The 23765-nt window shown below is 43.0% G+C and overlaps 1 protein-coding gene across 1 annotated transcript in view; it reads left to right on the forward strand.

The window, feature by feature from the left end:
* Nucleotides 1-19082: 19082 nt before the first annotated feature.
* LOC145415053 (uncharacterized) overlaps nt 19083-23765 on the forward strand; it is a 680222-nt gene continuing 675539 nt past the window's right edge. Inside the window, 1 exon segment of the mRNA XM_080284468.1 lies at nt 19083-19320. Coding sequence (XP_080140594.1) covers nt 19083-19320 — 238 coding nt within the window.

Raw genomic sequence — 23765 nt, forward strand, 5'->3', positions numbered from 1 at the left:
GTCCCTGAAATGCAGGAAAAATACTCCTGTCCTGAAAAGTTGTGGAAAACTTGAAAAGTGTGTTTTTTTTTTTATGTCCTGGAAATTTGAAATTCAAAGCTAAAGATACTGGAAAAGTCCAGGAATCCCATGAACCTGTATCATCAGTTTCAAAATTATGTAAGATGTGTAGCTCTATAATTCTGTTTGTCACTGATTTATTTATATTGGTAATGTAGTTAATGTAGGTTGTATATAGTTTGCTTTGTAGTATTTTGATTCTGTCTATCATTCAGATTCACCTGTTCCATTTTCTGTGGAGTAGGGCTGCTCATCAGCAGCTGCCCACTGTCATAGACAGTGTGTCAGTCAGCAGTCAACACTTTACTGGGCTTCCCTTCACACCCAGACTGAAAAGGAATGTGAAAGCTGCTAGAATGAGGTACATTCAACACTTAGATGGTCAGTGGAAGGCAAAAGGTGAAAATGAAAAAGCAAGGAAAAGAAATGGATTCCAAGATAAGAAGCAGCTCATTGAGAAGACCATCGACACCATGACTAAGGAGGCAGATGGTCTAGCACAGAAATCAGAATGAAAACAGGACTTGGCTCGTCTGTCCAAGTCTAATGCTTTCAGAAAGTAAGTTTCAGAAAAGGTAGAAGAGAAGAAAAGGGCACAAAATAAAATAACTGAAGGAGAAAATTAAGAACACAGAATAGGACAAACACGTAGATAGCTATACTCTGTTAAATATTTATAACTGCCAGTACAGCATTCTACATCCTCTTTCAACTACTTGGTGAGAGAGAGAGAGAGAGAATAATGGCAAAAAAAGAGTTATTGTTGTACATACTGATGGTGATTTTCTTTGCAACAAAACTATGATAACTAGTGACTGATGATTAATGAATAAAAAATGGAAGCTATGAACAACCCTGCAATGGTGAGCAAAGAGTGGTACTGCTACTTTACTTAACAGGTATTCTTGATAATTTTGTGGTGATGAGGTTGAACTCCTTCACATATCTACAGTACATAATATTGCTAATGTACACTGTATGACAGCATGAAAACCCACTGTATTACCATAGTACGTAGTCAGTTGCTAGTGTACACTGTATTACAACATGAAACACCCTTTGTATTAGTACTTGTACTCAGTTTTTTTTTTATTGAGGTGAAGATGCACTTGACAGGTTGGTGATGATTGGCTGAGTGCAACATGTCCAAATAACATTTACTAACCCAAATTTCCCCCTCAGATATATGTTGTCAATTAATAATGCCAGTGAGTAAAGAGATTATGAAGTAATGTTGCATTCATCCAGTCATCACTGACCTGTCAAGTGCATCTTCACCTCGATAAAAAAAAACTGAGTACCTGTATAGTCAATTGCTAGTGTACACCGTATAACAGCATGAAATCCCCTTTGTATAGTATGTAGCTAGAGTACACTTACAATTTTGCCATTGCACTTGACATCTCAAAGGCTTTCAATCAAGTCTGGCATAAATCTTTAAATTCCAAACTGCCCTCTTACAGTGTCTATCCTTCTATCTGTGTCTTCATCTCTATCTTCCATACTTGTCGTTCTATAGCTGCTGCTGTAGACAGTCAGTGATCTTCTCCTAGATCTGTCAACAGTGGTGTTCCTCAGGGCTCTGTCCTGTCACCATCTCTCTTCATTTTATTCATCAATGACCTAGGCTGTACATCTAACCCCATCCACTGATATGCTGATGACTCCACCTTGCACCTTTCCATTTGCTTCCCGCAGCGTCTATCTCAATAGTTGCTTCAACAAACAAGGGATGAGGCTATGGCACACCTAATGTCTGACTTGGCTCGTAGCTCTGAATGGGGTAAAATATAACCTTGAAGGTTTTCAATGCATCAGAAACTCAGTTCTTTCTTCTATCAACCCCACAAAATCATCCACAGGAGTAACCTCTAATTTTTAATCATATTCAGCTCAATCCTGCATCATCTTTAAACATACTTGGGGTTTTCATTCTCTCAGAATTTGTCTTGGAAAGAACATACTGTATATCCTCCCGTGTAAAATATGCTGCCAAGAGATTAAGTGTGCTAAGCCGACTCCGTATCTTCTTTACCCCCTCACAATTGTTGACTGTACACAGGTTTTATTTGTCCCTGTGTAGAGTACAACTCTCATGTGTTAGAAGGCTCCCCACACACAGCTCTTCACAATAGCATGGAGTCAAAAGCTTTTCGTCTCATTAACTCTCCTCCCCTTACCAGCTCCCTTCAACCTCTGTCTCTTTGCCGCACTGTGGCATCTTTATCCTTTTCTATCATTACTTCAGTGGTCAGTGCCCCTGTGAACTGTCTGCTTGGATCCCTCCACCATTGTGGCGGGCACGAAGTACCCATCTAGCAACAAACTCTCATCCCTTTTCAGTCCAACTCTTTAATGCAAGAGTTAACCCCTACTCCCAGTCCTGCATGTATACAACAGGTCAGCTCTGAAACTGTCTCCCTCTGTTTTTCCTACTGCCTACGATCTCCAGTCATTCAAATGCAGTATGTCCAGGCATCTTGAAATGAATAGATCTTGAATTTGGCCTTCTGTTATCTTGTTTGTGTTTTTTCTTGGAGAGAACAATTTGCAGGCTCCTGGCCTTTGGTTCCTTCTTCCATGGATAAAAAAAAGGAAAAAAAAAAATCACCATGACAACATGAAAAAACCTTTGTATTATTATAACTCAGTCAGTTGCTATTGTACATTGTATGACAGCATGAACAACCCTTTGTATTAGTACTTAGTCTGTAAGTGTAGTTCAGTCTGCAATCTTTGTCACATAAGCACTTGTACATAGATGCATGTTTCTTTCCATTTTTGTACACTAAATAATAAGTATATTACAGTAAAAACTTTCGATATAACGGACTTCATTAGACCGGATTTCGCTTTTATCAGACTCGAGGAGCTATCGGACTAAATTCCTATATATATTGGAAAAAGTCCGATAAAGCCAGAAGCAGTCCGGACTGTTTGACCACTTCAGCTATGTTCACCACAGTAAGGTAAATAAAAGACATGTTTATCAATGTCCAGAACAGTATTATTATATATATTATACCATTTGATTAATGTTGTGAAGTTATAACACAGTACACTGCGACAACAGTAGTCAAAACAGTTTAAAAACTGTTCATGCGATCTGGACTAATGTCTGATATATCGGAAAAAGTCCAGGTTAGCAGGGGAAAGTCTAGATGTCGCTTTTATTGGAATTTCGGATTTTTCAGAATGGTTTGGGCCCCAATTAGTCCGTTATAGTGAGGTCTTACTGTATATTCTAATACTGTATATGTTTTTATTATACTTTATGTGGGTAGAACTTGAGGCTGTGAGGGAAGGACACCATCGTCATTTGTTCCAATAGGTTTACTTTCTATCTATCTATTTATCTATTGCCAGACGCCTCAATCCCGTTTGGGGTGGCCACAAACAAATCGCCTCCAAGTCGCCCTGTCCCCCGCCATTTCACTGCCCTGCTCCCAACTCACACCCCCCTCTCTCATATACCTCTCCACCCCATCCCTCCATCTCATCCTCGGCCTCCCCCTCCCTCTTCCCCCCTCCACCTCACTCACATACACTCTCTTCGTCAGTCTTTCACCCTCCATCCTCTCCACATGGCAATAAGAGATCCGTGTGTTGCTCCTTGCGCTTCCTATCACATCCACATCCACACCACAACGCTCCTTTATATCCTCATTCGTCAGCCTGTCTCTCCACGTGACTCCACAGGCTCCTCTTAATTAACTCATTTCCACTGCTCTCACTCTTGACTTGTGTCCTTCCAACAATGTCCAAGCTTCACTTCCGTACGTTAGAGTTGGTATCACAATACTGTCATGTAGTAACTTTTTCACTTCCATGCTCACTTCCCTGTTTCTTATCACTGCTTTCAAAGAACCAGCAACCTTTCTTCCCTGCTGTACCCTTTCCAGCACTTCACCCTCCAAACCTCCATCCTTACTCATCACACTACCCAAGTACTTAAATGTACTCACATTTTCCAATTCCTCACCATCCAACCTCGCTGTACATTCACTAACTTCACCTCTCTCAAAGACCATCACTTTACTCTTCCCTACATTCACCTTTAGATTCCGTTTCTTACACACTCTCTCAGACTCATCCACCAAGCCTTGCAGCTCCCCTTCGTCTTCATTCAACAACACAGTATCATCTGCAAACAACAGTACAGGGAGTTTCCAAACACTATCCTCTCTCACCAGGGCCACTCCAACATCCGCTACCCTTCCTTGTACCTCTTTTATTACCCCATCCATGTACAGATTGAACAACCATGGAGACATGACACATCCCTGTTTCAAACCAACTTTCAAGGAGAAAAATTCACTTAGTTCACCATCCACACGCACTGCAGCCTTCGCACCATCGTACATACTCTTCACAGCATTCAACAACTTCCCATCACTCCATATATTCTTAACACTTTCCACAATCCTTGTCTATCCACCCTGTCATATGCTTTCTCCAAATCCATGAAAGCAGCATACAACTTCTTTTCCTTCTCTAGAAACTTTTCCACTAAAGATCTAAGAATGAATATCTGATCTACACAACCTCTTCCCTTCCTAAAGCCTCCCTGTTCTTCTCCAACTAATTTCTCTGTTCTTTCTCTAACTCTGTCTATAAGTATCCTACCATACACTTTTCCTGTTATACTAAGAAGCCAAATGCCCCTATGATTACCACACACTTCTTTTTCCCCTTTTCCTTTGTACAAGGGGATAATTATACCTGACTTCCAATCCTCCGGGACTCTACCTTCCTCCCAGGCCAATCTGCACATCTTCCACATCCATTCTACTATCTCTCCCCCATGCTTCAGCATTTCACCACACACTCCATCAATTCCTGGGGCTTTCCCCAATTTAACTTTCTTCATTGCTTCCACAACTTCTATCCTACTGATTTCTTCCTGTCTTCTCACCTCCCTCCTTCTCCCAGCCATTCCCCAGCCACTTATACTTGCATTACTTCCATCCTCTACGTTCAACAATTCCTTAAAGTGTTCTCTCCATCTGCTCACTTTTTCTCCCTTCTCCACTAGTAATCTACCATTTTTATCTTTCACTCCCCTGCTAACTTCACTTCCACCCTGTCTTACTCTTTTCACTTCTCTCCAGAACATTTTCTTACAGTCCCTCCACTTTACACTCAAATTCCTTCCAAATTCCTCATCCACTCTCTTCTTACTCTCTCTCTTACTAATCTTTTCACCTCTCTCTTTCTTTCCACATATAACTCTCTCTTCCGCCTCTCAACTTCTTCCACGCCCCTATTTCTCATCCATTCATTGTATGCTTTCTTCTTTTGTGCCACAGCCTGTCTCACCTCTTCAGTCCACCACGCTGTTCCTTGCACCCCCCTCCGTCTTCTCTTCCTTCCACACACCACATCACATGCTGCACATATTTCTTCTGTAAATATCTTACACACACCTTCCACGTCTCCCATCTGCTCCAATTCATATTACCCAATCGTTCCTCCACTTCTCTCTTATACTCTGCCTTTTTCTCATCCTCTTGTAACCTTTCCACTCTCCTTGCAACTACTCCTTCCTCTCATCTTCCCCTTCTTCTATTCCTCCATCTTACATGCATTCTAATTCTGGCCACCACCAAGTAGTGGTCAGAAAGTCCACTCCCCCAACCTCTATACACTCTTGCATCCTTTACACATCTTCGCATCCTTTCATCCACACACACATAATCAATCATTGCCTTCCTTTCATTCAGTACATCACCTACCCTTCTCATCACTCGCCATGTATACCTGTGGATCATTTTATGCCTGAAGAGGGTATTGGCTATCACCAACCCCCTCCCAGCACAAATGTCCACTAACGCACTCCCATTCTCATCTATCTCAGCAGGCACACCCCACTCACCAACTATTCCATCCACCTTCACATTCCCTACTTTACCATTCATATCACCAATCAAAAACACTCTCTCATTCCTTCCAAACTTTTCCATGCACACTTCCACATTTGTCCAGAACTCTTCTCTCACTCTTCTAGCATGATCTTGCGTTGGTGCATACACACACACAATCGCCCACATTTGTATTCCAACTTTCAACTTTACCCACACAATCCTTGACCCAACTGATCCATATTGTCTTATGCTCCTCTTCCATCTTTTACTCACAACTATACATACTCCTTCCTTTGCCCTCTCATTCTCACCTACTCCTGCACATATACCCCATCCATACTCCCATTCTCTCACACTTCCTCCTCTCCATTTTGTTTCAGTTATTCCACATACTTCCACTTTCGCACCCTCAAGCACCTGGACAATCTCTCTCTCTTTCACCTCATCATTCGCACCTCTTACATTCCATGTACTCATTACCAAGTCCTTTGTCCGGTCCTGGGTCGTCATCGTTTGGTCAGTCCTTGTCCGAGGCTTCTTGTTTGTTTTTTTAGTTAGTTGTTTTCCGGGGAGGGGCACTAACCCTCCGCCAACCCTTTTAGTCACTTTTTACGACAAGCTGGGATACTGGGGGAGTATTCTTGAAAACCCCTCTACCCCCAGGGGTATAGGTAATTTGCACTTCATCCGGGCAGATTGCCTTTGTATAAATAATCTTTTGCCTTCAGAAGGACGTAGAATAGTCGTGGAATACAGGTTATTAGTCCTGGAAAACTCCTTGAATTTTTTTCTTAGATTTGGATGGGAACCCTCTAAAAGTAATGGAGAGAGTTCTAGAAGGTACAGTTAGAGAAGGAGTGGATTATTGATGAGATGCAGTTTGGGTTTTGATGCCATATTCATTGTTCAACAGGTTCAGGAAAAATGTATAGGAGAGAAAAAGGGTCTGTACTTTGTTTTTGTTGATATGGAGAAGGCCTATGACAGAGTCCCTAGGGAGCTGGTGAAGTGGACAGTGAGAAAGCTTGAGATCAAGGTGTGTCTGGTTAGAGTGGTTATGGCTATGTTTGTGGGTGCTCACACCCAGGTGAGAGTGAATGAAGATTTGAGTGATGAGTTTTCTGTCAATGTTGGTGTGCATCAGGATTCAGTCTTGAGCACCATGTTGTTTATCATGGTATTTGAAGCCCTCCCATTTGAATTCAGAGATGGACTCCCATGAAAGATGTTGTATGCTGATGATTTGATGGTGATTGGGAGAATGAAAGAGAAGTTGAGGAAAGGTTTAGAAAGTGGAGAGATGGTATGTGGCACAAGGGCTTGAGAATAAATGCAGATAAAACAAAGGTGATGGTATCTAGGGTTGGTGGCAGTAATGTCAAAGAAGAGGGTGAGTGGCCATGTGCAGTTTGCCACAAGCATGTGGGAAGTAATTCCATCTTGTACAGTTTTTGTGATAACTGAATGTGTAAGAGGTATAGTGGTATTAGAGGTAGGCTGCAAGATAATTCTGATTTCATGTGTGTGGTGTGTTGGGAAGAGCATGTGGAGATTGTTAGGCATGATAGGATTGATCTTGTTGGTGAGACTGTTGAGTGTGTGGAAGGGTTTTGTTACCTTGGTTACATGTTATGTGCTGGAGGTGGGGCTTGAGCTAGCTCTGTGGCTAGAGTGGAGAGTGGTTGGAAGAAGTTCAGGGAGCTGTTGCCTCTTCTGTTCTCAGGGATCTTTGTATGTGGCACGTGTAATGTTATATGGTAGTGAGACCTGGGCAGTAAAGGAAGAGGATATTTGCAGGATCATTGTACACTGGAGTCTCTTTTATCTGAAAATCATGGGACTTTCAAAGTTTCATTTAATCAATTATTTCGGATAAAAGATACTGTAATGATATGTAGGATACAAGGGAACAGTATTGCACTCACCCATCACCCATTTCTTTCAACGCCTAGCCCACCACCACTGCCAGCACCCCAAAAGCCACTCATCCATCACCAAAACAATACACTGTAGTAACTACATATGTAACTACACTTTTGTAACTGTAATAGAAACTGTCAACTTAAATAAATCTTCACTCAAATAAACTTAAATAAACCTTCACCAAAACAATTATGTAATTCAGTGTAAGCAATTTGAACAAATAAAATCTTAAACCTAATTGTTTTTCATATTTTCTGTTATATTTTCTGTTTCCTTATTCAATCATTCCCACATCATCCACATCATCTCCCACATCATCCAAATCTTCCAAGGTGGTTGATGGGGGTTGGCGCAACCAACGCTTGGTCTAGTGCCTAGCAGAGCAATCGTAAATTAACGCTAATGGCGCGAAACAAGCCCGCCGTGTTTGAATTTTCAGATGGATTTCAGATTTTTGCGGTTAATCGAAATGAGAACATTTTAGTAAAACTTATGGTTAATGGCATATTACGGTTAAAAGAATTTAGGATAAAAGAGACTTCACTGTACATAAATGACACTGAGTAGGTGGTTGTGCGGTGCATCCTTGAGTGCAAGGCCTGAGGGGGCTAGGTTTATGATGAAAGTGTTAAGAGGACGGATGGGACTGGAGTGAATTGGTGCTGTGATTAGGAGAGGTAGATTGAGTTAGTTTGGATATGTGGAAAGGATGGGGGATAACAGTTGGATGCAGAAAGTGAGAAGTGTGAACTATGGGGGAAGGATTGTGAGAGGCAAACCAAAAATTACGTGGGAGGTCGTAGAGTTTGGGGATAGGGTTGCAAGAAGCAGACTTTGAAAGACCTGAGACAGGATCATTGAGTGTGACCTCAGGCATCACATTCAAGGACACATTACACATCCATCTAATCACTGCCATTTCTGTATGTTTGTCTGTGAATATCCTCTTCCTTTGCTGCCCAGGTCTCACTACCATACAGCATTATGCTCCTAACACATGCCACATACAAAGATCCTTTAGTACAGAGGGAGATCCATCTCAGTGTCATGAGAGGCAACAGTTCTCTGAACTTCCTCCAACCACTCTTTACCCTAGCGCAAGAGCTTCTAGCACATAAACATGTCCCTCAAACAACAAAACCATTGCACACACTCAAGAGATTCACCAGCAAGATCAGTCATTTCATGCCTGAGTCTCTACATGCTATCCCCATCATATATGTGTATTTTTTTAGCATGAATTACTTTACATCCAGTATACTCTTAAGTAATAATAATATGCTGTACCATGACTATTAGGATACTTTTTTTTTTTTTTTTTTTTTTTTTTTTTTAGATAGATATACAGTTCAATATAGGGTTCTTGTAGGGGGGTTGGGGGAGTAGTTTGGCATCATCCAAAAAAATGCATTACCCATTATGGCTTTTTCTGAATTATGATGGGCAGTTGGGGGGTTACAGTATTAAAAATCATATATTTCTCTCCTCCATTCATTGTTTTTCAGCAGGCTCACTCTTCAGTCTCTTCCCAGTCATTCACTCCTCTCTATGTTGTCCTCATCTCCCATATCAACATCATATCATTCTTTTCTTCCTGGAAATCCTTCACAATTAAGTACCTATTACAGTATTTTGCATTTCTCATTCAAGCCTCTCTTACACTCCTGTGTTAGACTGTGGCAGTACCAAACTTAACACTATTCTGGGCTGATGACGCCCCAGAGCGTTATTTTTTGGCCAACCAATTCCAGACCAATGACACACTGGTCCAGCATTTGTTGGAGCGATTTTTCATGGCTCAGATACATGGCACAACAATTTGGTGAACACAGGGAACAAATCTTCATTTCATTGGGAACTCACCTCCGCCTCGGGAACGGAGTTACGCAAGGCTTGCCCAGAATAGTGTTATGAAGGCACTGGACAGGTGCAGGGTCCAGATCTGAAACTTTTGTATATTGTATAATTTTTTTTTTTTTTTTTTTTTTTTTTTTTTTTTTTTTTATAAGGCCATTCAGTGGCAATGAGAAACTGTACTAGTCCTGCCACCCCGTTCATTTTGGTTGTTTTCATGACTTGCGGGAAATGTGCGAGTAATACGGTATTCTTTCCCCCCCTTCCCGATTCCAAAGGGTCTGCCCTGAGCAGGGAATCAGTCTTCCGTAATATGTACAATGATTTGCTAATGTGTAAATGCCACCTCACCTGAACTTTCATTCTGTGTACAGTCAGTCAAAAAAGTATTGCACACCTGAGGTTTGATGGATATGAAAATGAGTGAGTTCTGCAAACTTGACCAGGGTTGTATGACTTAAATCAAGTTGATTTAAATCACTGATTAAATCAAGATTTAAATCAAATGATTTTTAAAAAAATAATCATTGACTTAAATCAGGATTTTGTTTTTACAGGACAACCATACGGAAAGGAAAAATATACAAAGAAAATACACCATCTTAGCTGACAGACTAATTTCTGAGCAAAATACAACATATTGACTAAAGATAGATAGATAGACACAGTGCACCCCCACACAATGCGAACTCACATGATGCAAATCACTGACAATGCCAGGTCAATCCAGAAAATGCTTATTTTTATCAACCAACATGTGAATGGGCTGTATGATTCCAAGGCAAAAATGGACTTCCTGCCATCACTACGAGTTTCGGGCTGGACAATGTGAGTCAGTCACACGAAGGCCGGTGACTGGCAATGAGCCAAATCCAAAATGGCGGGCGGCTAGCCAGTCATCTACATGCCATCTACCGAATTTCCTGGGTAAACAGACACTTCTCCTCCATATTGCCATTAGAACACATGTTGTACCTCACATCCTGTGGTCTGTTTTAGCATCAAAGCAGTACCCACCTGTTCATTATGGTCTCAGCTGTCGACTGTGAAAGCTTTATAGCACCTCCAGCAGTGAGAGTGACAATGGGCACCCCGCCCTGTGAGGCAAGAGTAGAGCCTCGGATACCCACCACCTCCTTTCTTAACAAGCCCAGAAGTCACTTAAATAAAGGTACATGGTGTTCTATTTGTTGTTTTATTTGTTTGTCCAACTAGAAGTACTATTAGACAAAGTATTAGCAGGGTAGAGCAAGCTGGAAGGGGACCCGAAGACCAAGCTCTGGGTGGGCTGTCCACCATATACCATTTTTTCCATAAGTTCTTTGGTTCACACAATGTGAAATTGTAGAATGCAAGGGTTTCTGCTGCCCATAAACTTGCATTGTGTGAGGGTGCACTGTTGATAAATAGATAGATATCCTTCTCCAATTCCCCCCCCCACTACCAGCAAAAATTTTTCAAGTGGCAAATAATTCTTGTTTTCTTTTTTTAAAGTTGTTAAGAAGCAAGATTTTCCAGTTAGGTAGTCAAGGAACATCTTGATGTTTCTCGATGTGTACCGTAGGTTTTGGTACAAGTCAGAGTTGCCAGTTTGCCCGCTGTTTGTGAGCGTAGTTATTTCGTAAGTTATGCATTAATTTTTGTACTGTTTTTCTCAGTAATGTTTTATTTATGTGATTGCTTGTTAATTATGTACTTTAATTTAAGTTCATATGGTAATTGATTTAGAGTGTTATATAACGTAAGAAGAACTCGGCATGTTTTGGTTGTCCCCGAGTTTGTAACTGTTAGCTGTTGCCTTATTGAGTTTGCGGTAGAAGTTTCTCGAGTAATGCAAGCTTATGTAAGGATGGGGAAGGGACTATTTCAAGTTCAGTTGGTTTTCTGTTCAGTTTGCATGTAATTCTGTGTCAGTGCAGTGCTTGCGAAAACGTTGAAGTGTTTATTGAAGTTTGTATTTTTTCAGTACTTGTGAAAACAGTGAAGTGTTGTCAAGCATTAAGTGTAATTGCGGTTATTAAAGTTTGTATAGCTCCTGTGCTTGTGAGAACAGTGAAGTGAAGTTGGAAAGCATTAAGTGGAATTATGTGGAAAATAAAGACAGTGAACTTTAAGAAGCCAGTGTTTATTTTTGCCTCAGCTGACCTTTGGTACTGTACACCTAAAGGCTGACCACAGGAAGAACAACTCATTGGGCAATGTTCATCCAATACTGTACTACTGTTGTTGGAGCCTGTGGCAGTGTGGGACTGGGACATAACTCTGGTGTCGGGAATGTGGATTATTTTTAAGGGCTGCAGTGAGGCTAACCTTCGACATGGAGCAAGAAGGTGTCCAGACAAGAGGCCAAGCTAGGCAGGAAGAGGTATCGCTGGGTGCAATTATGAAACTACTATAAGCACACTTACAGGCACAGAATGAAGGACAGAAAAAACTCCAAGCACAATTACAGGCCCAGAAAGAGCTCTGTGGGGGCTCTCACCATCCACTCACTCAATGTAGTGCTGCTCTCGGGTGTCTGCCCTGTCCTCTCCTCCATCTTTCTTTCCTTCCAGCTTCTATCTTTCCTTCGTTCTTTCCTCGTCCTTCTGCCTACGGGTGACTTTACACTCCCTCTTCTGTCTTTCATTCCTTCATTCTTTCCTCTTCCTTCTACCTATGGGTGATTCTACACTGAGTGACAAGCCAAATGGTTTCCTGTACACCAGGAAACTATTTACTACGCTGGATGGTAACCATATAACCAAATTTTGGCGCCTGGTGGTTTAGTGGGTAATTATTGTGCTCCAGTTGGATTGAGCCGGTGAAGGTTTATATCCAAGGGATGGTTGGGGTTTATTGCTCACGTAATGCCACTCAGGGATGAATGAGGCTGGTCACTCTCATCTTAAATGTCAGGACCAACTGCCGAGCCCCGGGCTCCTATACTCCTCATGGGGCAACATAGGATTGGATGATGATGATGATGATGATGATGAAAGAGTTCTGGAAAGAAAGCAAAGAACAAATACAGGCACAGAATGAAGAACAGAAAGATCAATGTGAACAGCTTCAGGAGGCATTACAGGAGCAACAGAGGGAAGTACAACTGAGGATGCAAGGACAGCTAGATGCATTCATGGGGGAAATGAAGGAAGAACAGCAACAGCTTAAGGAGGAAGTTAAGCTGGGCAGCAGAAGTATGAGGTAAGCAATAATGTGATGGAGTGTAAACAGCATGTAGACAGCCAGCTAAAGATTAGTGAGGGAATAGTGGCGGAGTGGAGACAGCATGTAAATAACCAGCTGAAGCATGTAGTCGACCATGTGAAAATAATTAGTGAGAAAATGGAGGCTGTAGAGAGATACTGCACTGCTGAGCCTCAGGTTAGTGTACAGGGAGTATATGAAAGGATTGGACAGTGTATGGTGAATCTTGACGGATCCCAGGTATCTAAAGGTAGCATTACAGGGCTGAATAATCAGAATCCAGAAGTTTTAAGTCCTGGCCTTAATTATGATGCCCTAGTTTTTAGGCCCCAAACCAGTGAAGTGCATGGCTATAACAGGGGTCCAGTTAAAAAGAAACCTCAAGAATTTGATGGTAGAGTATCTTCGGAAGCCTACCGTGCACAGTTTGAGTTACTTGCAGATCAGAATGGTTGGGATGATCGGCAGAGGACAGAGCAGCTTGCTGCTAGCCTTAAGGGTGCTGCAATGAAATTCAGGGCCAGATGTCAGTGATGGAGAGGAACAGTTATCAGTCCCTTGTAGAAGTGCTGGAGTCCAGGTATGAAACGATGTACCAGACTGAGGTTTACAAAGCAAGATTCCAGAGCCGTGTATGGGCTTGAGGAGAATCCCCACAACAGCTTGCTCATGACCTGGAGAGTGTGGCATACAAGGCATACCCTGGAGCAGCACCTAACCTGTTGGCCATTCCTCTGAGGTACCAGTTCATCAATGCTCTTGACAGTGCAGAGTTGAAAGTGCAAGTGAAGCAGGCACAACCCAGAAGCATGCAAGAAGTACTAGCCAGGGCTCTAGAGTTTGAGTCCTATGTCAGGTCCAGTACATCCACTTTTCGGACAGGTCGTAGTGCAGGATTCAAGGCAAGAAAGGCGAAGGTATGGGAAGTGGGAAATTTTGAAGGAAGGTGCTGGTACTGTGAAAATCCAGGGCATCGGAAAGTAGATTGCTAGAGGTGGAAGAGAGAACAGGAGAAGATCAGAGGAGGTTGCTGGTTCTGCAGGAAGCTGGGACACAAGAAGGTGGATTGTTACAAATGGAAGAAGGAGCAAGACGGAACAGTGCAAGGAAATCTCAGATTGCAACAAACGGTTGTTGGACATGTGGTGAGGTGGGACACTTCAACTATGAGCGTCCAAATGAGAATGATGAGGGTAAATTAGTGAAGGCTGGTGATGAGAGGCAACAACTAGCCAATTTTTCCCAAGAAGCCCCACCACTGAAGGAAAGCAGGAGAACCTTGATGAACAGTGTAAGAGAAGACGGAAGAACAGACGGCATGGAGTGTAGTAGGAATGGGAATCTTGGCAAGAAATGCCACCGTAAGGTTGTGACAGGGCCAGCGTCAGAGGCATACCTGAAGAGGATGCAGGTTTACAACCAGTGCTAGAGTGGCTCCAGTGGAGTACAGTGCGACCATCTTGGGAAGAAATTTCCAGGTTAAGCCCTGCAACCAAGAGTTACCGGAGTCAGTGGGACCTTCTTCGTTTGAACAACAGACTACTGGAGCATCAGTGGGAGACACCCGATTGCCTCGGCAAGTATTGGCAACTGGTGGTTCCAAAGAAAATGAGGTCTAAGATCTTGGATGAGTCTCATAACCAGATCACTAGTGGGCACCTGGGAGTGAAGTAAACTCTGAGCCAATTGCAACAGGGGTTCTACTGGATTTGCATGTGTCAGGATGTTGAAGAGTGGTGTTGGGCCTGTGATGTTTGCTGTGCCAAGAAGGGACCCTAGAAACGTGGTTGTGCCCCACTCCAGCTGTACCAAGTGGGTGCACTGATGGAAAGAATCGTGGTGGACATTGCTGGACCTCTGCCACTCATGGAAGGAGGAAACTGGCATACATGTGTCACCATGGACTACTTCACAAAGTGGCCAGGAGCCTATGCCATCCCCGACCAAGAGGCTGCAACTGTTGCTCAGGTGTTGGTTGACCGGTTTTTCTGTCATTTTGGGATGCCACAAGAGCTACATTCAGACCAGGGTAGAAACTTTGAGTCTGCTGTGTTCCATGAGTTCTGCAAGTTAATGGGGATCAAAAAGACCAGGATGACCCCACTAAGGCCACAGTCAGATGGGATGGTGGAGAAATTCAACTGGACCCTGGGACAAGTACTGCATAGAGGGACAAACAGAATGGGACCAGAAGTTACTTTCGTTGCTGATGGCATGTAGGTCTGCATCCCATGAGTCTACCGGCTACACCTTGCAAAATTAATGTTGGGCCACAAGTTATGCTTAACCGTTGACTTGTTAATGGGAAGACCACCTGGTGAAGAGCTGCCTACAGACACCACCGGCTATGCAAAGCACCTTCAGGAAAGGCTGGCTGAGTTGCATCATCAAGTGCAAGGAGCCCTTAAGTTTTCAGGGGAGATGATGAAGTGCAAGTATGATGCCAAGGCAAGTGAGATGAGCTTCAAGATAGTGACCATATTTGGTTATACAATCCTCAGCAAAAGAAGGGACAGTCACCGAAGCTGCAAAGCCCATTGGACGGGCCTTACACTGTGTTGGACCGCCTATCAGATGTAACATATCGGATTCGAGGAGGCAGGAAGCCTCGCCCAAAGGTGGTGCACATGAACCGTGTGTGGCAGTACCATGGGCCAGGACAGTATAGCTGGGATGTCTCCGAGGGATCGTGCTCTCTCGCAGCCGAGGATGTTGAAGAGGACCAAGGAGCTGAAGTGCAAGAGGATGGTGACAGTTTCCCAAGGAAAGAAGTGAATAAGGAAGAGGACCAAGACCTTCCTGGAGGAGTGGACTGTGTGGAGGAGCAAGGACGTCGTCGGAAGTGGCATAGAAGAAGACCTGATAAGTTGAAGGATTATTTTGTGTATAGTTAGATGTTCCATTAAGGTTTATGTTTGTATATACTGTGTAGTATATAGGGAGGGGTTAGTGTTAAGAAGTGAGATTTGCCAGTTAGGTAGTCAAGGAGCATCTTGATGTTTCTTGATGTTTACCATAGGTTTTGGTACGAGTCAGAGTTGCCAGTTTGCCCGCTGTTTGTGAGTGTAGATATTTCGTAAGTTATGCATTAATTTTTGTACTGTTTTTCTCAATAATGTTTTACTTATGTGATTGCTTGTTAATTATGTACTTTAATTTAAGTTCATATGGTAGTTGATTTAGAGTGTTATATAATGTAAGAAGAACTCGGCATGTTTTGGTTGTCCCCGAGTTTGTAACTGTTAGCTGTTGCCTTATTGAGTTTGCGGTAGAAGTTTCTCGAATAATGCAAGCTTATGTAAGGATGGGGAAGGGACTATTTCAAGTTCAGTTGGTTTTCTGTTCAGTTTGCATGTAATTCTGTGTCAGTGCAGTGCTTGTGAAAACACTGAAGTGTTTATTGAAGTTTGTATATTTTCGGTACTTGTGAAAATAGTGAAGTGTTGTCAAGCATTAAGTGTAATTGCGGTTATTAAAGTTTGTATAGCTCCTGTGCTTGTGAGAACAGTGAAGTGAAGTTGGAAAGCATTAAGTGGAATTATGTGGAAAATAAAGACAGTGAACTTTATGAAGCCAGTGTTTATTTTTGCCTCAGCTGACCTTTGGTACTGTACACCTAAAGGCTGACCACAGGAAGAACAACTCATTGGGCAGCGTTCATCCAATACTGTGCTACTGCTGTTGGAGCCTGTGGCAGTGTGGGATGGCGACATAACAAAGTTTTTTTGCACTGAAACTAATTTAACTAGATCAGTGTTTTTTTTTTTTTTTTTTTTTTTTTTTTTGCAAAGCCTATTTCTGGAACTCACAAGTTCTTTTGGTGCACAGCTGCCAGTGCCAAACCAAAATATGAGAAAAAGACACTTAAGTTATAGAGCTACAAAAATTTATAGGTGCTCTCATGACCCTTATATAAATCATAATTCTTTCACTTGATAAAAATACCATGCACTTTGTGTGCCTCTGTTTTTGCCACTTCAACATTTCTGACATATCAGGTCTAACAAGATAATGTGGTCCACCACTGAATCATCCCATGACCTACCAGTGGGCTGTAGCCTATTGATTGAGAACCAGTGACCTAGAGGGATGATATTGTACGTACACACAATAAAACAGGTATCTGCACAAATTACAAGTATCGCCAACTTCAGTATATTTCAAAACTAGCATTAAGTGATTGAATTTTTCAGAGAGTTACCGTACTAACTTTGCAAATATATTTACATACCTGGATCATCCACATCCTCTTCTGATACTTCCATTTGAAGCTGCTCACATTTCTCTCTCTGCAGCTTCAGTCTTGCTACTAGACCTTGTAACTCAAGTTTGCACTGTTTGCATTTAGCTCTCCGTCCTTTCCCAGATTTTGAGGGGATTCTTTCAAAATACTGCCACACTGGATCACTCTTTCTACCAGATACATTAAGTCTTGTGGTCAGTGACATCCCTACTGTCTGACAATTGAGCTATTGCTGAGTGGTTAAGAGCCAACCTACTACACACTGTCTCAGTCAGGACATGTCCTAAACATGATGTGATCAGGTTAGAGAGAGTGATAGTGCAACACTGGCCAGTGACTGGTTGGCTGCAGGGTCAGTCGTAGGACAGGTTCAGACATGTTGTAAACAGGTTAGATAAGATGATGTAATATGATGCTAGAATACCCCATCATGTACAGTACCCTTGCATCCAACACGGTAATATTGTCATGCATGGGTCCCGTGTTGGACCAAAAACGTGTTGGACAAACAACAGAGCTTATGGGGAAAAATGAATTATGTCAGCAACACTAGGAAAAGTCACCCAAATACCTACCATATACCTATACATATATTGGTACTCCTGTAATTATAATAAAGGGTACTGTACTATGAATGATAACTAACCTTTTAGGATAATGTTGGTGAGCTTTCTGGGAATGGAAGGTGATATCTGAGACTGTAGGTAGTCCTACTGGGTCCCTGGAGGATGGCTGCTGGCGTCACTAACGGGTAATGGCTGCTGCTCCTCCTCAACCTCCCTCATAAATCCTTTGAAATTCCTCTCCCCTTTCTTCTGCCTCTCGATGAATTCTAGCTTGGTGGCCTGACGTAGGTGCCGCCGCTTCTTGGGGTTCTCAAAAGGCTTCCTAGGCATCATGAGCAGGGTAAAATGCAATAGCAAGGGCAGAAAATGCAGCAAGAAAAAAACACGGTTCAATGCAAATTACGCAACTGAGTGGCGCTGTGGCGGGAGAAATTTAAACAAAACATCACGTGAGAGCAGAAACGTTTTTCATTGGGCGACATCATGATCTTGTCACGATAGCGGGTGGGGGAGGCTACTCGATCGGAAGTTTTGATTGGCTGTCAGTGTCACGGGAACGTCCAGTATGACCGTGTTGGACCATGGGTGATCGTGCTAGAGGCGAACTCTGCGGATTCCGCCCACTTCTCGGAGCTCTGTCAGTGTTATGCTTACGCACCCGCTTTACAGTACTTAAATTGTATTAAATTGTACTAATTTTTTGCTCTCCTTGCTGGACACGAATCGTGCTGGACAAACGCATGTTAGACACGAGGGTACTGTATTTTAAAGTAATATATAGAGAATATAAAGGTGTATATTCATATATTTATATTGATTATTAAAAAAATAAAAAAATCCAATTTAAATAAAAACTGATTTTTTTTCATTTAAAAAAAAAAAAAAAAAAAAAAAAAAAAAAAAAAATGCCCTGTTGTTGACCTAGTTCCTAAAAACATCTAGCACCCAGTGTGTGATGTTTTATGCAATTTTATGTCATAATAATTACCAAGAAGAGTGTATGCACTTACATTCACAGGATACCTCATACCACCACAATAAATGTCCACTTTCAGAATGATACGTGTAGCATGGGGGCTGAAACTTTTTTTTGAGTAACTGGATGTGTGGCAGAGTTCCTTGTTCCTTGTAGGAAAGCATTTGCATCTGAGTCTTGTATACAGTATTATATTTTGATAAGTATAGGATTATATAAGTTTTGTTATTTTCATATTACTCATTATATACTAGTAAATGATGGTTTTAGTGAAATCTTGTCTCCTTCATACAGATGGATTAGCCAGCAGTAGTGGTGGGGGCAGTGGTAGAGGTGGCGGCGGCGGCGGTGGTGGTGGTGGTAGTGTTGGTGGTAGTAGGATAACAACAGCAACAACTACCACCATCATGTCGCGTTGTTCTGATGTGGCCACCACCCCCACCACCCCAACTACCAGCAGCCCTGAACAGCCCCCTCAGCCTCCTCTTCCAGCAGCTCAACGTGCACCACCCCCACCCCCACCTCCCTGCCTCACCCTTTCTCGACGAAGTATAGGGCTGGGGTCATCTGAGGGGGTAACAGTTCGCTGGTGCCTCCCTCCACACCGTACCTCGCCACATGACTGGCTTGGACTGTATGCTACAGGTTAGTTCTTTATATATATATATATATATATATATATATATATATAAAGTACATGTCTAGTGTGATCTTCTACTATATACCTGCACTTTATACATGCCTTGATTTAGTTTTTCTTTTTTATTTGGGTTCACCCTGCCATTGAACCATTTTTTTTGCTTTGCATGTTTCAGAAACAGTAATTTTATCTTTTATGACATGTTGCTTTTCTGAGTAGATCTTTGCCTTTATTAGCTGATATAAGCAGTGATTCACTGTCCTCCCATCCCCCTCATCTCTCTAGCATGTGATTTAGGATATTTCAGGCAATGAAGTTAGCCCTGTCATATGTTTGATAGCTTTTCAGAGGCCATGAGAGATATACAATCAGCCTTTGTTATTCACATTTTTTTTTTTCCTTTTTTATGCGAAGAAGAAGGAACCAAAGGCCATGAGCCACATGTTCACTACAGGGTATTTGTGGCTCTGGAATTCATGGTGGTTATGTTCTGGACAGCTGCTTTAACCCCTACACCGCGGGCATGTTTACCAATGTTTTGCGTGTGCCGCGGGGTTATTCGGGCTCCGACAGACTCTCAAAAAATATTTGCCAAAAATCAGTTATTAGTCCTAGAGTATTAAAATTACATGCTTATGGCACATACCTTCAGCTTTCTCCTGGAATGTTTGTTGAGCCTTCGTCGGATACCGTAGGACTTGTGGAGACCTCTGAAGTTGGGTAACAAAGTCTCCACTTTACACTTCCCGACAACCAGTAATATGATTACCACAGCCAGATATTAACACTGTAAACACTACTCTATGATTTTCAAGTAGTTTGGGATCCATACTAAAAAAAAAAACCCACTGTGAAAGCAATGAAAATTACGAGCGCGTCTGACCGTCACACTTGCGCTAGTTCGCTCTTGGTACTCTGTCATTTATTATTCATAAAACTCCTCACACTTTATTTTTCTATTACTATATAACACTTATATATATCTACAGTCTTTATCCATAAGTTTCCTTCAGTTATTAGTTTATTGTCACTGTAGGGATTCAATTTCTTTCAGTAAAATACGTAGTATTCACTTTCTCGTCCTGTATACTAGCATTGAGAGTGAATGTCACTTTCACCTTCACTCTCATAACTCATAGTATTCAGACATGCTAGAGTGAAACTTTCACTTTCATTACTCCTAGGGTATATACTCGTATTCTTATACTACTACTCATTTACATTTCTATTTACGTTCTCTATTTTATTTACGTTATTTACATTTCTATTTTATTTACACTGTGTTATGCACTGTCACTTGAAGTGACTTATAAAACTATTTTCCACTGTTCACGTATATTTACATTCATTACTTTAAGCAACGTTGGGTCTGGTTAGTACTTGGATGGGTGACCGCCTGGGAACATCAGATGCTGTTGGCATCCCTACGTCAAGTGGGGTTGGTGGAGGATTAGTGCCCCTCCCTGTAAAACAATTAACTCTAAGCCCTTGGCCACCCCGTCTGGGATACATGGCGTCTGGCAATGAATGAATGAATGAATGAAACTTTCACTTGCTGTTTACACATTATTTACAATTCCACTTGCACTGTTTTACTCAATAGAAAGATCGTAGTCACTCTTTTATCAATTGTAAGCCCTTGACCTCTCTCCACACGAGGTTTAGTAGGGGGTAAAGGTCACAGGGCCCTTTGCATGGGGGTGGAAAGTCCCTGAAGTTAGCAAGAGCGAACAGACGTACCCCCACGCTGGAAGATGAGAGTGAACTGATAAGGGTGGGCTGGGGTGGTGGCCTACCTAGGGAAATCAGTACTGCCAACGTTTAGCCTCTTGACGCAGCTAATTTATAGCAGTGAAATGATTGGCAGGAAATCTAGACAATACATTATAAATTAGGTAGTTCCAGGTGAATGTAAATATCACTTAGGCCTCTCCCTTCCCTCCTTGTATGTATATTTATTACGAAAATAGATTATACGGCATATTTCAAGGGGAAATAAACAGCGAAAATTAGCGAACGAGTGCACATGAGGTGTTGTCAGGTGATAATTAGCCAATTCCAGGTGTATGGCACTCTCACTTACCTTATTTCTTTCTTGTATATATTATTTGGTATAAGAATAGGGCATAGGGCTTATTTCAATGGATGAAATCAGTGAAAAATTCCAGGGAAGATTTACTTAGCGTGGCACGGCCAGGCAGGCGAGAGGATAGGGTAATGGAGGGGGGGTAGGGAGGGGAGTCAAGAACGGGGAGAAATGGCTAAATTGTCAACAATGGATGGGAGTACAGATGAGATTAGGAGTGCTGACTAGTGTTGGACATTGGCAGTACTGATAGATGATACAAGCCCCAACTTGGAAGCCCGGGTGAATTCAAAATAACGCAGAATCACAAAAGCAACGCCCCGCGGTATGATCCCTTGCTCCCGAGCGTCACGAAAGTGACGCCCCGCAGTTAAGGGGTTAAGCTTTTTCAGAGCTTGGCATCCACTCCTAACAGTCAAGAGGGTTTTTGATGTGCATGGAGCCAGTGTGTTTTCCCTGCAAGCTTTGTTTCCACCCACACAGCCAGCCAGTGTAACCTGTGCAGTACGCATCCCCCACCTGCACCATGTTTCCCACTTTCCTGAGTACCCTATGGTGACATGTAGAGGTGTATGGTATGTAGGAGGACTGCTGGGCCTTGATAGCAAGCTGTGAGGCCTATGCCCAGAGTCGGACACATTAAAAAAAAAAAAAAAAAAAAAAAAAAAAAATATCTTCTTCTCTCCTGTATTGCATCTTTGTTCTGCCCATATGCCTTGGCCCCTGTGCTTCCTCAGTCTCCCTTAGTCCTGCTGCAAGTATTCTGGGCCTCTTTTGCTAAAGCTGCATGTATAACACCTTCAGTACAAAGTCTAAAAGAGAGTAGAGTGAAATCTCCCAAATTGCGGCTTTATGAGACTGAGGACATGCCATGATTTGAGAATTCCTTGAGTTAGAAATAGCTAATCTTATGGGGAAAATTACTTATGGGTCTGTCATTTCAGAAAAGTTGCCCTTCATAGGCTCTTACCCTCAAAGCTACATCAAACTGGTCCCCAGCGAACACTGACAGCCTGGAATAGAAATCATTAACCCCTAAAACGCGGGTCGTCGCATTTGCGACGGTCGGCCCAAAGGGCAGAACGGCGGGTCGTCGCGTTTGCGATTTGAGTTAATTTTGAATAACCGCGGGCAAGCAGGCTCCAGCTGGTATTGTCTATCAGTCCCGCCACCCGTGAGCTACTTTTAGCACACTTGACCTTTGTACTACTGACCTCGGTTGTTGCCAAGTCTCATTTTTTTTACCCACCGACGCACCGATGCGCGGCCCTCCCTCGTCGTGCGATATGGCAACGCGCGGACGGCTGATACGTGTCAATCTGCGCCGTCATCTCGCAAGCACTTTTTGCTATTGGGAAACGCTTGTTTCCCCAGTTGTCACACTGTCATTTTTCGCGCGGTTTGCCCCAGAATAGCGTCAGTCCACGCAAATCTGCCATGGTGACACCATGTCAAGCTCGAGCTCTTCTAGTTCCGTGCCTTCTAGCCCTCCGAAAAAGGGTTTTGTTACCTCAACCCCCTTCAAAACTTTACCAGTGACTACCAAGGGGCTAAGTGACTCTGCAATAGCCTCAGAACTGTTGAAAGCCTCTATGGACTATGGCAGTGACGTGGGTGTTTGGTCTAGCCTGGCTGAATCCGAGACACAATCGAGTGCTGATTCAGGCCCTGAAGTGATTATTTCTGTGCCGGAGGAGACTGTGACTGTGCCCAGCACCTCAACAGGGAAGGCCCCGGTGAAAAGGGGCCTCGAATATGGGAAGGGGGAAAAAAGGAAGAGGAGCGGAGACCCCAGTGCACCGCCATTGTCCCCTACGCCACGTCACGCCACCGCAAGCCCGCCACGTACTCCCAGCCCTGTTCTCTCGTCCTCCTCGTCTGCTCTCCTGTCTCCTGAGTCGTCGGAGTCTCCTTCACCACCGAGAAAGGGAAGTAAACGAGCAATTTTACGTATGAGAGGTTATCGTAGGCCTAGTGTTCGTGTAAGTAAAGTTAAGTCCCCTAGGCTAACTCACACTAGGCAACTCAGGAGTTACGCCACCGCGGGTGACCTTGACCCAAGTGATAATGTCCCTCCCACCACCACCACCACCACCACAACACCAACACGGCCTGGGATAGCCTCTCCCTTACCTACCATTGCCCAGCCTGCCTCACCCACTCCCACACGACCTGCCTCACCCCCCGCCGCCCCAAGCACCTCCCAGCCTAGGCGGGGAACTTTAGATGCTTTCGTGTGGTCAGAGGGATCAGATTTTGTGCCTGAAGATCTGCCCTTTGACGACAGTGAGTGTGGACTTCAGGCCGACTTCCCTGTGGACGACGATGGTGAATGCGTTGACTACCTGTTGGCCTTCCTTGACG

The sequence above is a fragment of the Coenobita brevimanus genome, chromosome 101 (assembly GCF_032717465.1).
Source record: "Coenobita brevimanus isolate Jiangsu-jjx chromosome 101, ASM3271746v2, whole genome shotgun sequence".
Lineage (NCBI taxonomy): Eukaryota > Metazoa > Arthropoda > Malacostraca > Decapoda > Coenobitidae > Coenobita > Coenobita brevimanus.